The sequence below is a fragment of the Pygocentrus nattereri genome, chromosome 5 (assembly GCF_015220715.1).
Source record: "Pygocentrus nattereri isolate fPygNat1 chromosome 5, fPygNat1.pri, whole genome shotgun sequence".
Lineage (NCBI taxonomy): Eukaryota > Metazoa > Chordata > Actinopteri > Characiformes > Serrasalmidae > Pygocentrus > Pygocentrus nattereri.
This window is the reverse complement of record NC_051215.1, coordinates 36365364-36380389: the sequence shown is the minus strand read 5'-3', so window position 1 is coordinate 36380389 and position 15026 is coordinate 36365364. Positions and strand designations below refer to the sequence as shown.

Genomic DNA, 15026 nt, shown 5'->3' with positions numbered 1-15026 from the left:
TTGTCCATTTTTATAGTTTACACTACATCATATTGTGTCCTGAGCCACATCGAAAGGCTGTGCAACCTTGATACAGACATGGATGTGGCTTGAGCAAGTTGAATGAAGTTTTGGTAATGTGTTTGGAAATGATTTGGTTCATGTGGGTGGATACTGAGTTTTAGGCCCAATCCCATTTCTTATTTTTACCCCTACCCCTTGTTTTTCAAGTGTAACCCTCCCCCTTGAAACTGTGTTACACAGTCCCATGTCCCATGAAATGGGACAACCCTTCAAGAACCAGATACGTCATCAGTTGTTGTCAGCGACTTTGACTTAAACAGACAAATCCGGCCATATCCAAAATGCCGCCTCTATCTGTGGTGATCTCACTTGTGTGTCACATGACAGGACAGGTGAATCATATTTAAAATAGCCTGGAAAAATAATCCAGATGTGTTTTCCTGCTTTGTCTCCAGACTATAGCAATAATGGTATATCACACTGACATTTGCCAGTTATCCAAAGGAGACTGGAAAGCAGGGTGCTTGCCATTCATTCACAACTTCAGTTTTACGCATCAATCAAACAAACGAGTCACAGAATAAAAAAAGAGCACAAACAAAAACTACATCACTTCATTAACAGCTACTAGTGCTACTAGCTCTGTAGGCGACCCTGCCAGTCTGCAGTGACAGCAGAGGAGGGCAAAGTTCAGCTCCTCACTGCTGAAATACATTTAGGGCATCATACACCTTCAAAGAGAGGGGGCAATTAATTATTATCGCCACCAAGAATTGTTCAGTGATATGAAGCTGTACTTAGCTTTCTAATCACCAGCTTCATGATTGAATTTCCCCATTCCACCTTAAATGGTGCAGCAACCTCAGGTACCAGAACGTAGTTAACTGTTGCACCATTTAAGGTGGAATGGGGAATTTCACCAGGTAGCGACCAAGACATCAGTGTATTACTCGCGATTTTTATGCGTGTTATGAAGGAAATGACCATAAAATGCCATTACAATGGTTCTTACAATATAAGGGTGTTTTAACAGGGAAATACTTACATTAATGTCTTTCTTTGGTCATTTGTGCAGCCATCTTGCCGATGATTCGCATAGTATTCTGGGATTTTCTCATAACACTCATAACACATAGTGCGCCTCTGTGTGAAGGGCCACGTGGCCCTAACATTTCACCCTACCCCTCCATCTCAACAACAATCAGGACAACCCTCCCCCTAGACATGAACGTGTAAAATGGAGGGGTAGGGCTAAGTGTTAAGGGCAAGGGGTGAAATGGGATTGGGCCTTAGTATTTGTTAGCAACGGTAGCCTTACTGCTCCAGTTCTAAAGTTCCGTACCGAAGACGGAAACATGACAACAAACACATCTCAGTCAAGCAACTCCATTTGGGGTAAGTGGGAAAGTGTGTAAGTTTGATATTTCACCAAACTATTTCTTTAATGTTAAGGGTCTTTAGCAGTGATGGTAATTAGCTATTTATTTCCTTGAGTGACTAAGATTATTGTTTAAGAACTGTATCATTCTGTTTGTTCTTGTTTTTCATTTGGTTAAATTTGGTTCACCCTGGTTAAAGAAAGGTAAGATGAAAATGGATGGATGGATGGATGGATGGATGGATGGATGGATGGATGGATGGATGGATGGATAGATAGATAGATAGATAGATAGATAGATAGATAGATAGATAGATAGATAGATAGATAGATAGATAGATAGATAGATAGATAGATAGATAGATAGATAGATAGATAGATAGATAGATACGTTTTTCCTAGAACTATACATGAAAAGTTGATTTTGATCTCTTCTCATTTTTGAAAAACAATATTAGTCTTTCTTGATGGTCAACCATTTGTGTTAACCATCCATTAGTCTGTCACTCCTGGTTTCTGACCAGAGAGCCACTGTTGCCTGAATATTCTCTGGTGGCAGTCTGCTCTCAATCAAGCAATGACACTGATGTGTGTAAAAACCCCAGGAACCCCACACTGATACACTCATAGCAAAATTGAATCGCCACCCTACTAGCATTTGAAATCACCATTCGACTAGCCACAAGTTCCTGGAGCTCATTATTCCACCTGAGACTCAGTCCATGGACTTATTTGTACTCTGTTCCCTTCACTGACAGTTTGCAAAGTCTTGACATTTCCTTATGCACAGTCTGAGCCTCACTATTGTTGTTTGTTTTGATCCCCTGGTAATAGACCCTGTACCTTGTTTATGACTAAGAGGCTTGTTTTGCCTATAATAACCCTGATTACTGTGCTTCGACCCTGTGCCTGTTTGTGTGGATTATGCTTTGTTGCATCTAGTAAATACTGCTCATCCATTTCTATCTAAACACCCTGCCTGTTCATTACAACAGACTTGTAATGTGTACTGTAATGCAGCATCTCTGCTCTTGCGTTTTGCATTTTGTGACTATGCTGGTGTATTATTTTTTTTCTTTAACACATCTATACCCACATCCAGCATGGCGTTGTTCTCTTTAACAGATATTTTTCCATGACAGAAAGATCCAAAAAGGGCATCACTGTGTTTTGAACAGTGCTGGGGACAATGGCAATCATGGTGCAAACAGACTTATGCTTAGAGTACAGTCATGTTTTCTATTATTTCCTTTTTTCCTTCATTCCTTTAAAAGTGCTTGATCCAGCTTTTCTACTGCGGTAGTGCGTAGCCTGCAGAACATATGCTATTCAGCTTTTTTGTTCTATGTTTAAAGAAGATAAAGCCTGTGCTTTATTGGTGACGATGCTTGTTAGATGTGAGGGTAATTTTGAACTGATGTGCTGAAAGACACACAGCCCCAGGTCAGCAATCTACATTCATGCTGAGAAGATGAGCAGGCGGTACATTGTATCAGCACTATATTTGATTAATGTATTTTCAAGCACTTCAGGAATAAAAATAAATTGTTTTAATATTGTAGGTTGATTGGATTTCCGGCAACATAATCCTTTTTACACCACTAACATGCCGACTTGAGGTTAATCATCTTGGCTGTTACCTAACTAAGACTTAATGTATCACTTGCATTATAAGAGATTTGTATCTGAGAAAGTGTGAAATGTGAAATCTGTTATTTTCCTGCATTTCAAATTTGTAGAAAGCATGTGATTCTCCAGGCTGTTAGGATTTGCTACTTAATGCTGAATCACATCAAGCAAATCTCCCAACCCACTTGAGTGACCACGTCACTCATTCAGCCTTTATAACTTCACTGTCATTGATGTCATTTCATGTATAGACTAATGAAAACCAGTGTAAAACAGTAATGTCACACTGTAAACATTAAAACAAAGTAATATTTAGATACAAGCTTTAGGTTAAATAATCAGTAAAAATAGTACTAATTTCCATTTTCAGCTCTTTAACAGGATTTACAATTAAAGACTGTAGTCCATCTGTTTCTCTGCATATCTTATTAGCACCCTTTTTTCCCTGAACTTCAACGTAAATGTAAATTGAGCTGTTTATTGTGACAATACAGAAACAATGAATTCCAAATGGAGTGCATTTCTACTGTGTGGACTTTATGGACTGAGGAGTAAATGGTACATTTTGAACCAATATTTACATATGAAACTTTCATACTTGCATATGAAAAAAAGTGAGAGAAATTTGTTTTTCCATGATATGAGTCCTTTAAAATCAACAAGAGCATGTTACTTGAATGTCTGTTACAAGCTTCAAAAGTCAAATATTGAAGTAAGATATTATGATGACGACCTACTGAAAGATACAAATATACACAACCATTCATTATGTGCTAACATAACATTGTAAATAACACCAGACAATAGAATCTCTACAGTAGTAAATGGGTAAACAAAAGCTACTTACAGAGCAAATTACACAGTTTCTGCATTAAACAATGCTGAGTAATGACATGCTTGGCTGGCACATAGACATGATAGACAGTGATTGTATCTAGATGTCAACATAAAGAAGCTTTAAAAACATTGAACATTTATGATCACACTATCCTGTGCTCTGGTGCAGCCACAGCTGAGCTCTATAACATGGCACAAGGGTCACACCCCCTTTATCCTTCCCCCTCTACTTAGAAAGCCAATGACAGCACACAGCAAAAAATATCCTATTCATCATAGAGCAGTAAAGGACAGGGTAAAACAACTGCCTTTCAAAGAGCACTTTGTTAAACAGAAAGAGTAAAATGTGTCCCCTTTAATACAAACCACATTAATTCAAGTTGCCATAAATTAGGTTAAGCTCTAGAAACATTAACAGTGCCCTTTAGTATGATAAACAAACATACTACTCTAGTCTTCATCATTAATAAATACACATCCAGCAGAGCTGATGTTGCCAACTCTGACAGATGATCAGCACACTTCCTTAGATCGACTGGGAAAGAAGCTTTTCTTCTGCATGATCCTAGTGCCATTTTAGAGAGTTTTAAGACAGGTACTTGCTGCAGGCTATTTTTCAGAACATTTTCAACAGGCCATGCTTTTAGAAAGTGGTGGCTAAGATATGACATTTGAAAAAGCAGTGGGGGAAGAATCAGGCATTTCAAAAAGTGGTGTGGACATGTGCTCAATGTAAATGTCATCTATAGGTTTCCACTACTGTGGTTTCCCAAGTTTATTTTGAGACAACTAATGTTTTGGTTATGGTACAAATGCCTCATCTATATTTTAGACCTTTTGTTTGCTCTATTCAGAATTAATTAATTATGCAATAACGTGTTCTTTCATATAGCTTTGATCACTTCACCGATGATGTTTTGAGGCTTGACTTCTAAAAAAAAAAAAAAAAAAAAGAAAAACTTTTTTATGAGCAGATGCTGTACACTGAAAACAGAACACACTTCTGCACATTTTAATGACAAAAATGTAATATGTTTAAAAAAAAATAAAACAAAACAAAAAAAACCTTAAAATGTGGCCTCTGCAACTGTTATGGCACATTTTATATTTTATTTATTTACAATATCTTAAACTCAGTATATAACAAAAAAGTTAAAAGGTTGGAATGCTGTGCAAAATGTAAATAAAAACAAAATGCAATGATGTGCAAATCATTAAGTTAAAAGTTGGGACAGGGGCAACAAAAGGCTGGAAAATTTGTGAAATGATAAAAAAATCTAAGCATTGGCTCCATCATCAAGACATCGCAAGTTTGATCCCTGGTGATGCTATACAGCCATCCATAGCCGGGAGTCCAAGAGAGCATAATTGTCCTCGCTCTCTCTGGATGGGTAGGATGCAAAGAATCTGGAAAAACATCTGTATGCAACGGACAAGGCCAAAAACCAACATTTGCTAGTTATGATCTTTTGGCCCTCAGGCAGCACTGCACTAAAAACAGACATGACACTGTAGAGGAAATAACTACACGGGCTCAAAACCACTCTCTGAGAAAACAGTTCATTGCCGCATCCACAAATGCAAGGTAAATCCTCTTAAACGCAAAGAACATATAAGCAGGATCCAGAAATGCAGCCACCTTCTCTGGGCCTGAGCTCATTTAATATGGACTGAGGGGAAGTGGAAAAGTGTCCTGTGATCCAACAAAACAACATTTGAAATTCTTTTTGGAAATCATGGACACTGTGTCCTCCAGGCTAAAGACCACTCAGGTTGTTATGAGTGCGCAGTTCAAAAGGGGTGCATTAGTGCACATGGTATGGGTGATGTGCACATCTGTGAAGGCACCATTAATGCTGCATGATATATACATGTTTTGGCATCATATGCTGCCATCCAGACGACATCTTGTCCGGGGAAGACAATGCCAAACCACATTCTGAACGTATTACAACAGCATTGCTCCATATTCAAAGAGTCCAGGTGCTAAACTGGCCTGCCTGCAGTCCAGACCTGTCACCACTGAAAACATTTGGCACATTATGAAATGAAAAACATGAGAAATGAGCCCCAAAACTGTTGAGCAGCTGAGATCCTGTGTAAAACAAGAAAGAAAAACATATCACTTTCAAAACTACAGCGGTGTCTCCTCAGTTTCTAAATGCTTATAGAGTGTTGTTAAAGGAAGAGGTGATGAAACACAGTGGTAAACACACTCCCATCTCAACGTTTTTGGAACATGTTGTTGGCATCATATTCATATTATGTGTTGTTGGCAACATATTCATCATATATTTTTTTCAAAAAACAATAAAATTTCTTCATTTAAACTTTTGATATGTTGTCTTTGTAGCATTTTCTTTTAAAAATATATGGTTTACATGATTTGCACATCATTGCATTCTAGTTTTATTTACATTCCACACCGTATCCCAACTTCTTTGGAAACAGAGTTAAAATTGCAAGGGTTTGAAAATTCTATCACTGCATTATTTATACATTAAATGCGTAAATAAGCATTTTCAGAGTTGTGAGTGTGCATCTGTCGTGCAACATGTCACAGTATAATCAACCATTTTCATTTTCTGATGTTAAAAAATAATGTTGTAATGGAATTTTTAGATAGCACTTTACTTGACTTTTTCTGATGAATATTTTTTATGCTTTTTATGTATACAAGTAGTTGCCCTTTTTCATTTTTTGTGCGTTCTAGTTTCTCAGTTGTACACCTAATTTCTAATGTGTTTCTTCCATGTTAATCAGAAACTAAGTGGGCTGTATTCAAAACAGGTTATAGTAATATTTCAGGCTTATAATCATCACAAAAGTACAGTTTAATTTCAATCTCCTGCCAAACAAAGTGCCAATCTTGCTGCAATTATTGCACAAAGCTACTGCAAAATCAAAACAATTATAGTCAACAATCATAAAAAAGTGCAGGTAGCAAGCCAGAATTTGTGTTTTAGTTCAACAATAACTGCTTTTTATTTCTACAATCTTGCAAACTCAAACAGAAGTTTGGAAATAAATGGGCACAACCTACAATACAGCATGCAACAATCAGCAATTACAACACAAAAACAACTACTTAGTTGTCATCCATGTCTTTAGCTAACCAAAAACACAAATGCCAAATGGTCCCACTGTGTTGAGCCAAAGTGCTTTTAAAAGTTACTATGACAGCTACACAACCCAGGATGTGGTACATGATGTGTACAAATTTCAATAGCAACAACAAAAATGATCATGTTGACAGTTGAACAATGTGTGCTGTTCTATTTTTGCATAAGTGGAAAAAAAAAAAAAGACTGAATGGAAGGTGGTGTGTGGCTAATGGACTGTTCTCAAAGGAAGGACGAAGCGATTATAGTCTTTAGCGTCTCTTGGTGCAACACTCAGAATGCACCTTGTGCTTGTATTTGTGAAGTGAAGTGCATTATAACACGTTTTAGAGTGCAATGATGCGTGAAATCAAGTTTGTATAGCTAAAAGTGTTTGTGTTTGCACACTTGTATGAGGTAGGCTAATGAGAGAGTATTGGGCCAAATCCCATTTCACCCCTTGTGCCTACCACTTAGTACTTATGTCTGGGGCTAGGGTGTCCTGATTTTTGTTGAGGTAGAGGGGCAGGGTGCAGTGTTAGGGCTACACGACCCTCTAAATCAAAGTTTTTCAGAGGTACACCCCAAATAGAGTGTTATGAGGGAAAAAAAAGAAAAAACGGCAAAATGGCTGCACACTGTATTATCTTAGTTTATTGTCATTTCAATGTATTATGATCCTTTTCTCCCTAAAAATTCACTAGTAGTATGCTGATATATCAATAGCTAGCTAGCTAAACTTCCCGCTCCACGTTAAATGGTGCAGCAGTTACATTCTGGTGCCCCAGGCATCAGAACTGCTGAGCTATTTAAGGTAGTGTGAGAAAATTCGAACAAGATGCTGGTGAATAGCTGACTTCAGCTTTATATCACTAAAGAATTAGGGGCAGGCAATAATAAATAACTGTCGCACCCCCTCTTTACAGGAATATGATGCCCTAGTCTAACTAAAGTTGAGCAGTGAAGTCCTGTCATAAACACTGCCATAAACAATGGTATAGCTTACACTGTGTTGTCAATTTATCAGCGAGCAAACTCAAATCTTACTGCAAAGACCTCAATGTATTCATACTACTGAGTCTGACGTGCTGACTGCTGATGCTCATAAGAGACTCAACATAGATCATGCATAGTAAAACTCTCATCAGGAAGATTGAAAAATTTGAGTTCCTTGAGTTCCTCTTGATGTCCCAGAAAGAGAGCTTTCAGACCCTCAACAATTAAGATGTGTGTGACATCAGCAAACCAAATGAACTCTGCATTGAAGGAGGGTTTACTCTTGTACCAGCATTCAATCAGATTACCAGTCATTCATTTTATCAGATTCATTCCGTTCATTCTTTCACTGGAAATCTACTGGATCCAGATGCCTTCACAGAAAACAGCTGAAACCAAGGCTGCATACACGCATAGTCACGAACACACAAAAAACGAGGGAGTGCAGAAAAGGACAGAAGGCCACAAAGTGAAGTAAAAGAGAAAAAGAGCACCATGTTGTTCCTAAAAGCCCTGTAGCTGTTTTCCTCTGAAGCTGGAGCATGCCACAAATAACAAACTCATTATGGAAACAAACAACCATCCAGCCTGAGCAAATCCCATTACACTCAATAAAGCAGCCTGCTAATACCTGCCCCGGACCACATCTACCAGCATGCATCTGCACACTGCTGCTAATGCTTTTCAGCGCCAACAGACAGGTGTTGCTTCAACTCTGCTACCCACTGGGGCCAAAAAGCCTGGGAGAACAGGACCAGAGAGAAAAGGAAAGAGGGGGGAGAGGAGAAAAAAAGGTGTGCAGGAAGGATTAAAAAAAAAAATCTTTGCATGCAGTCACCAGCACCTGTCACATACAGAAGCAGACAGTGTTGTCAAACGCATGGCTAGGCGCTGGAGCTGGGAGGGAGTCCTGGCAGGCATTATCATTGTAGTGTGCAGTCTAGCATTGTGTTAATGGGCCCCAGCGTGCTGCCACCACAACAAAACACCATCTGTGGCCTCAGCCAGCACTCCCTGACGCACGCACCCGACGGACACTCTCACACACTGCCAATCATCACATACGCGCAGGACCCCAGCGAGCCACTCAACAGGTAGTTCCGTTCTGTGATTATGATCCCCCCCCACACTGATGGCTGATAGAGGAGTGAGGTTCAGGACTTCAGAGGTAAGTGTTACAGTGACTTGTCCAAACTCTGCACATTTATCTGATTTCAACTGCACACTGTGGTGCATAAATTCAACAGCACATCTGTCTAAACAGTAGGACTGTCGCTGTCAATTATATTACTAAATGAGTAATTTATTGATAATATTGATGATTAAACAAGCAGTCAGAGTTTTAAAACCAAACAATAGGCCGAAACTCATAGGCCTGTCATGAGCTGACTGTTATTATGTTTATTATCTTTCCACAATGTGTTTGTCACAACAAACAGTACACAAATTGGGAGCATTTTTATTCACTGGGCTCAAAGCATCCAAATAAAAGAAAGCAGAAAATGATTTACTGGAACATGTAGGGCCTCAGCAGTAATGTTTCTTTGAGTTTGGTCTGTATCTGCCATCAGTTGGAAGCTACCAACTACCAAAAGTTAGAGCAATAATTAAAATGTTCTAATCAACTGGAACTGTTACAAGCTTGTTGGTATGAGGATCCGCATTTATTTTGCCCCGACTCACAGTAAAGAGGATGGCAAGAGAGGCAAAAAATCTGGAGAGTTACAGAAAAAAAGAACACTCAAAGTGGGTGTGGCGTAAAAAGGAGGATGACTACACTGAAAAGAATGTGATGCTCACTGTTAAAAATGATGGAGGGTCGGTGATGTTGTGGGGCTGTTTTTCTCCAAAAGTGCTGGGAACCATGCTAGAGTACATGGCGTCTTGGGCCCCGTGAAATACCAGGACATTTTAAATCATCTTTCTGCCTCTGCCAAGAAACTAAAAATGGGTCATCGCTGAATCTTCCGGCAGAACAATGATCCAATACATATATCAAGGTCACCACAAAAATGTCTTACCAATCACAAAAGCCAAGCTTCCACCACAGCTATATCAGTCCCCTGATCTTAACCTCATAGAAATCCTGTGAGGCGAGCTAAAGAGCAGAGGCACAAGAGAGGACTTAGGACTTAGGACCCTGGACGATCTGGAGAGATCAGGCAAAGAGAAATGGTCTCCAATTCCCTGCTTTGTATTTTCCAACCTTATAAGATGTTACAGGAGCAGACTAAGTGCTGTTTTATTGGTAAAGAGAGGTTATACAACATTAAATGCAGAGGTGCACACATATATATAAAACCATGTGTCCATCAAGCTCTATGTAAGTGAGAATAACATTATATTCATGAAAATGTACAGTAATTACAAAAATTCATTGGCAGAGTACATTTTAATTTATTTTTAAGTTTAATCAAGTAATTGCCACAGCCCTTCTAAACAGCAATAAACAAAGTTTATTTCAACCGCAGCCAGACACACAAGTAATTAAATTAAAATCTATTTCATATCTTTGCAAGCAATTTATTTCCATTACACACTCATGGCACAACTTCTAAAGATAACCAATGAATCACTTTCCTCACTACAAGCCAAACCCTACAGTAGATTCAACAGGATGTAGGGGCAGTGATAGGTTGCATATACTGGTAGATTGCAGAAAGTTTAGGTTACATACCATTTGGACTCTCCTCATCAATAGTGACGATGGTGGCAGGAGGGCCTGTTCGATACAACTTACACTCTGTGTGAAAACAAAGGGATAAACTCAGAGTGAGGAATGAAAGCACATTCATCTAGACATCCAATTCAATAATTTTTTTACAAATGATTTATAAATGTGCATTAACTTGAATGGATGATTATAGCATAAGTGATCTCTGAGAATGAACATGATTGAATGATATTGATAAACAAAATGTCACATATTACAATTGTAATATGTTCACTATTTTGTTGTTTTTGTTGTTAATTTGTCTTTTTAATGCCTTATTTTTGTGTTTCCTGCTTTAACACAGCCCATGAGAATGGATGAGAGCTGTCTGCTTGAGAAGGCTAGGAGCCACAGGCTTTTGTTACTGCAGGTTAGATGAAAGCCATTACTCTGAGCTGTTGACATCTGGAGCTTATTCTCATTTGCACACTGCAGTTTTTAGCTTTAAAGATGTGCGCTTTGCTGGACTACAAGTGGATGACATAGAAATCAAGAGAAGCAGAGGGGTCCTGTGCACTGAGACAGAAGGAGGAGGCCCTACAGTAGCAGAGGAGAGACAAAAAAGGAGGTGATGAGGAGAAAGAGTAGCCCCTTACCCTCATACTGCCAGTCTGTGTCAGAGACAGGGTTAGTGTCAGCAGCAGAGAGAAGAGAAAAGAGGAAAAGACAACAATGAAAAGCGCAGCACAAGGAAGAAAGGTTTGGATTAAAACAGATTTATAAAGAAGAGCAGGCTGTGAAGGAGACATAGAGAAAAACACATAACATAAAGTCAGACTCTGTGACAGGGGTCCCAATTATTCAATCAATAAATAATCATCAATTAAAATTCACCCTTTGAATAAATTGCCTCATAGAGAATTTTAATCATGATCAACTTAAATTGTCTTAATTTCTCCAACTGATCTCTCTTACAGCTATTACTTATATGTATTTCTGTGCCAAACATGCAGCATAGTGGAAAAGTCAGAAAGCATCTTTTATTTATTCAATATTTAGTAAAAACAGCAAATAAGTACAAGCTATTCATTTCTCAGGAGATTTGTCTGAGATCACATTCAAGATAATTCACTTGCATAAAAAACAAAAAAGCAAATGTTTCCAATGCAAAGTAAACAAGCAACACCTGCTAGACCCTAAAACTGTCCCCATCAGATAAACGATACTTAAACATTTCATCTCTGAGACAGAAGAAAACTGAGCTCCCCACTTGCTTCAGATCTGAAAAATTCAGACTTGAATTTAACTTGACTTCAACCCAAATGACTTGTAAGACTAAACTTTAAAAGAAGAGATTTTCTTTGAAAAACTGATGGCTTTGTTTATATAAAGCTTGTTTATGATGACCATTTACTTTGTAATAAAGAATTTTGGCATCTTTGAAAGGCTCTGTGTGGTTTGTTGTCATTCAAAGAAGTCAGTTTAATTGTTTAGTGTTCTTTTAAAACGTATTACTCTACTGTTTTTCAAAATAATCAGTAGATTTGATTAGTACCATCATCTATAGTGCCAGAGCTAATATAAATGCACATATAGGAGATTTTTAAGAGAGGAGTGTCATGTTACCTGAAAGAGAGGAGTCATTTTATCTCACTTAAAAGTGGACAGTAATACTGCACCTATCACACACACAAACGCATGCACACCCCAATTAACACCGAGTGTCCACTGTCTAAGAGTCAGCCAGGGAAGAGTCACCTTACAGTATGAGTCATGGTGAGGGCAGGAGATGCCAGAGAATACAGAAACAGACACACACACACACACGCATGCACGCACATGCACGCGCACACATACACAAGATAAAGTTTCTTTCTCTGTACAACTCGCAACTAAACACCTGTTGCCAAGTGAGAAGGTGTGGATCCTTTTCTCATTAAATATGGACGATCACAATGGCATCACCTCAGCGCACAGCCAGAACTTATGTCATAGCCGGTCACAGCTCCTTCACTCCTCTACATGCTCTCATCTGCGTGCATTTACCAGCACTGTTCACTCCTACCTACAAAACAACTCACCTCCTTTGATTGAATGTCAAGACATGAATTCATCATATTCAGAAGCTTCCAGAGTGTGACCTATTCTGGTATAGTCACTATCTCATGCTACCTAACTTCGACTGTTTATAGATCTTTATTGTGACCGTGCACGGTTCTCGAGGAAACATTCGTGAATGTTGAACTGTTTACACCTTGAACTCTTGAAGAAAATGAGTGCAAAGATTTCTTTCCTCTGACAAACATAATAAACATGATTAATCATTCTGTGTCTTCTGCCAAGCCTTTAATTAACTTTATATCTCTGAACAGCCTTTCAGCCTATATCTGTTCAGAAGTTGGCAAAATATTTACTGAGCTACAGCAGCCACAGAGAACATTTTCTCTCATGCAGTCATGCCTTTAAAAGAGAGAGAAAAGAGAGAGAGAAAAGACTATATATATAGTGATTTTATGGATGTTAGTGTGTTTGTTTAACCATTTTCAAACCTCTCCTCAAGGAAGCCCAGTATTATATGAAGTTAAAAAGCAACTCCTTGTTTGACCAATCAGTGCTTAAACTGTGCTGGTGATGTAACTGATGATATTAACAAGTCTCTGTGGCGGCTGTGAAGGTGTCAAGGAAAAATATGGACCCAAGAAATTCTTGTTACTTTTCATTGTTTTTATGTTAATGTGAATTATGAATATGACTTTATTCTAATGTATATTGTGATAAATTCACTGCTGAGGTAAATTATTTTTAAAATTGCCTAAAAAAAGATGCCTAAAAAAAAGATGCCTAAAACTTCCGCACAGTACTGTATATATAGCTGCTGTTAGAATAAAAAACCTTCTATCTCCCAAATGGTAACTTTACAGAAGAAGGAAAAAACATACTTTACTTTTAATGTAAGTCAGTGGAACCAGACTTTTTTCTAAGTAATGAAAATTTCTCATGTAAATTACACACAATCTAAAGGCCAACAGACAATTTCAAATTATGTCATCAACTGAAAACAGCAAAAATGGAAATAATGGAAAAAATTGCTTGTTAACACAAATAGCTAATCAGCCAATCACATGGCTGCAACTCAATGCATTCAGGAATGTAGAGATGGTCAAGACAACTTGCTGATGTGCAAAACGAGCATCAGAATGGGGGGAAGAAAGGAGATTTAAGTGACTTTGAACGTGGCGTGGTTGTTGGTGCCAGACGGGCTGGTCTGAGTATTTCAGAAACTGCTAATCTACTGGAATTTTCACACACAACCATCTCTAGGGTTTACAGAGAATGGTCAGAAAAAGAGAAAATATCCAGTGAGCAGCAGTTGTGTGGATGAAAATGCCTTGTTGAGAGAGGTCAGAGAAGAATGGGCAGACTGGGTCGAGATGATAGAAAGGCAACAGTAACTCAAATAAATAAAATCTCTGAGGAATGTTTCCAACACCTTGATGAAAGTATGCCACAAAGAATTAAGGCAGTTCTGAAGGCAAAAGAGAGTCCAACCTTTTACTAGCAAGGTACCTAATAAAGTGACCGGTGAATATATATATATATATATATATACTGCTCAAAAAAATGAAGGGAACTAGATCTGAATGAATGAAATATTCTCATTGAATACTTTGTTCTGTACAAAGTTGAATGTGCTGACAACAAAATCACACAAAAATCATCAATGAAAATCAAATTTATTAACCAATGGAGGCCTGGATTTGGAGTCACACACAAAATTAAAGTGGAAAAACACACTACAGGCTGATCCAACTTTGATGTAATGTCCTTAAAACAAGTCAAAATGAGGCTCAGTATTGTGTGTGGCCTCCACATGCCTGAATGACCTACATGCAACGGGGTCTCCTGAGGGATCTCCTCCCAGACCTGGACTAAAGCATCCGCCAACTCCTGGACAGTCTGTGGTGCAACATGGTGTTGGTGGATGGAGCGAGACATGATGTCCCAGATGTGCTCAATCGGATTCAGGTCTGGGGAACGGGCGGGCCAGTCCATAGCTTCAATGCCTTCATCTTGCAGGAACTGCTGACACACTCCTGCCACATGAGGTCTAGCATTGTCCTGCATTAGGAGGAACCCAGGGCCAACCGCACCAGCATATGGTCTCACAAGGGGTCTGAGGATCTCATCTCGGTACCTAATGGCAGTCAGGCTACCTCTGGCGAGCACATGGAGGGCTGTGCGGCCCTCCAAAGAACTGCCACCCCACACCATTACTGACCCACTGCCAAACTGGTCATGCTGAAGGATGTTGCAGGCAGCAGATCGCTCTCCACGGCGTCTCCCGATTCTGTCACGTCTGTCACAAGTGCTCAGTGTGAACCTGGTTTCATCTGTGAAGAGCACAGGGCGCCAGTGGTGAATTTGCCAA

At 38.9% G+C, this 15026-nt stretch overlaps 1 protein-coding gene across 9 annotated transcripts in view; it reads right to left on the bottom strand.

Annotated features, from left to right (window-relative positions):
- Window positions 1–15026, bottom strand: part of pcdh15a (protocadherin-related 15a) — a 332115-nt gene that overhangs the window by 178046 nt on the left and 139043 nt on the right. For 8 of the 9 annotated variants that reach the window (XM_037538811.1, XM_037538812.1, XM_037538818.1 and 5 more), the window contains exons 3-4: window positions 11254–11268; window positions 10622–10687 (exon numbers count right to left, since the gene is read on the bottom strand). In XM_037538811.1, the coding sequence (XP_037394708.1) occupies window positions 10622–10687; window positions 11254–11268 (81 nt within the window). The remainder of the gene's footprint in view (window positions 1–10621; window positions 10688–11253; window positions 11269–15026) is intronic. The other variant, XM_037538816.1, reaches the window with a different exon arrangement.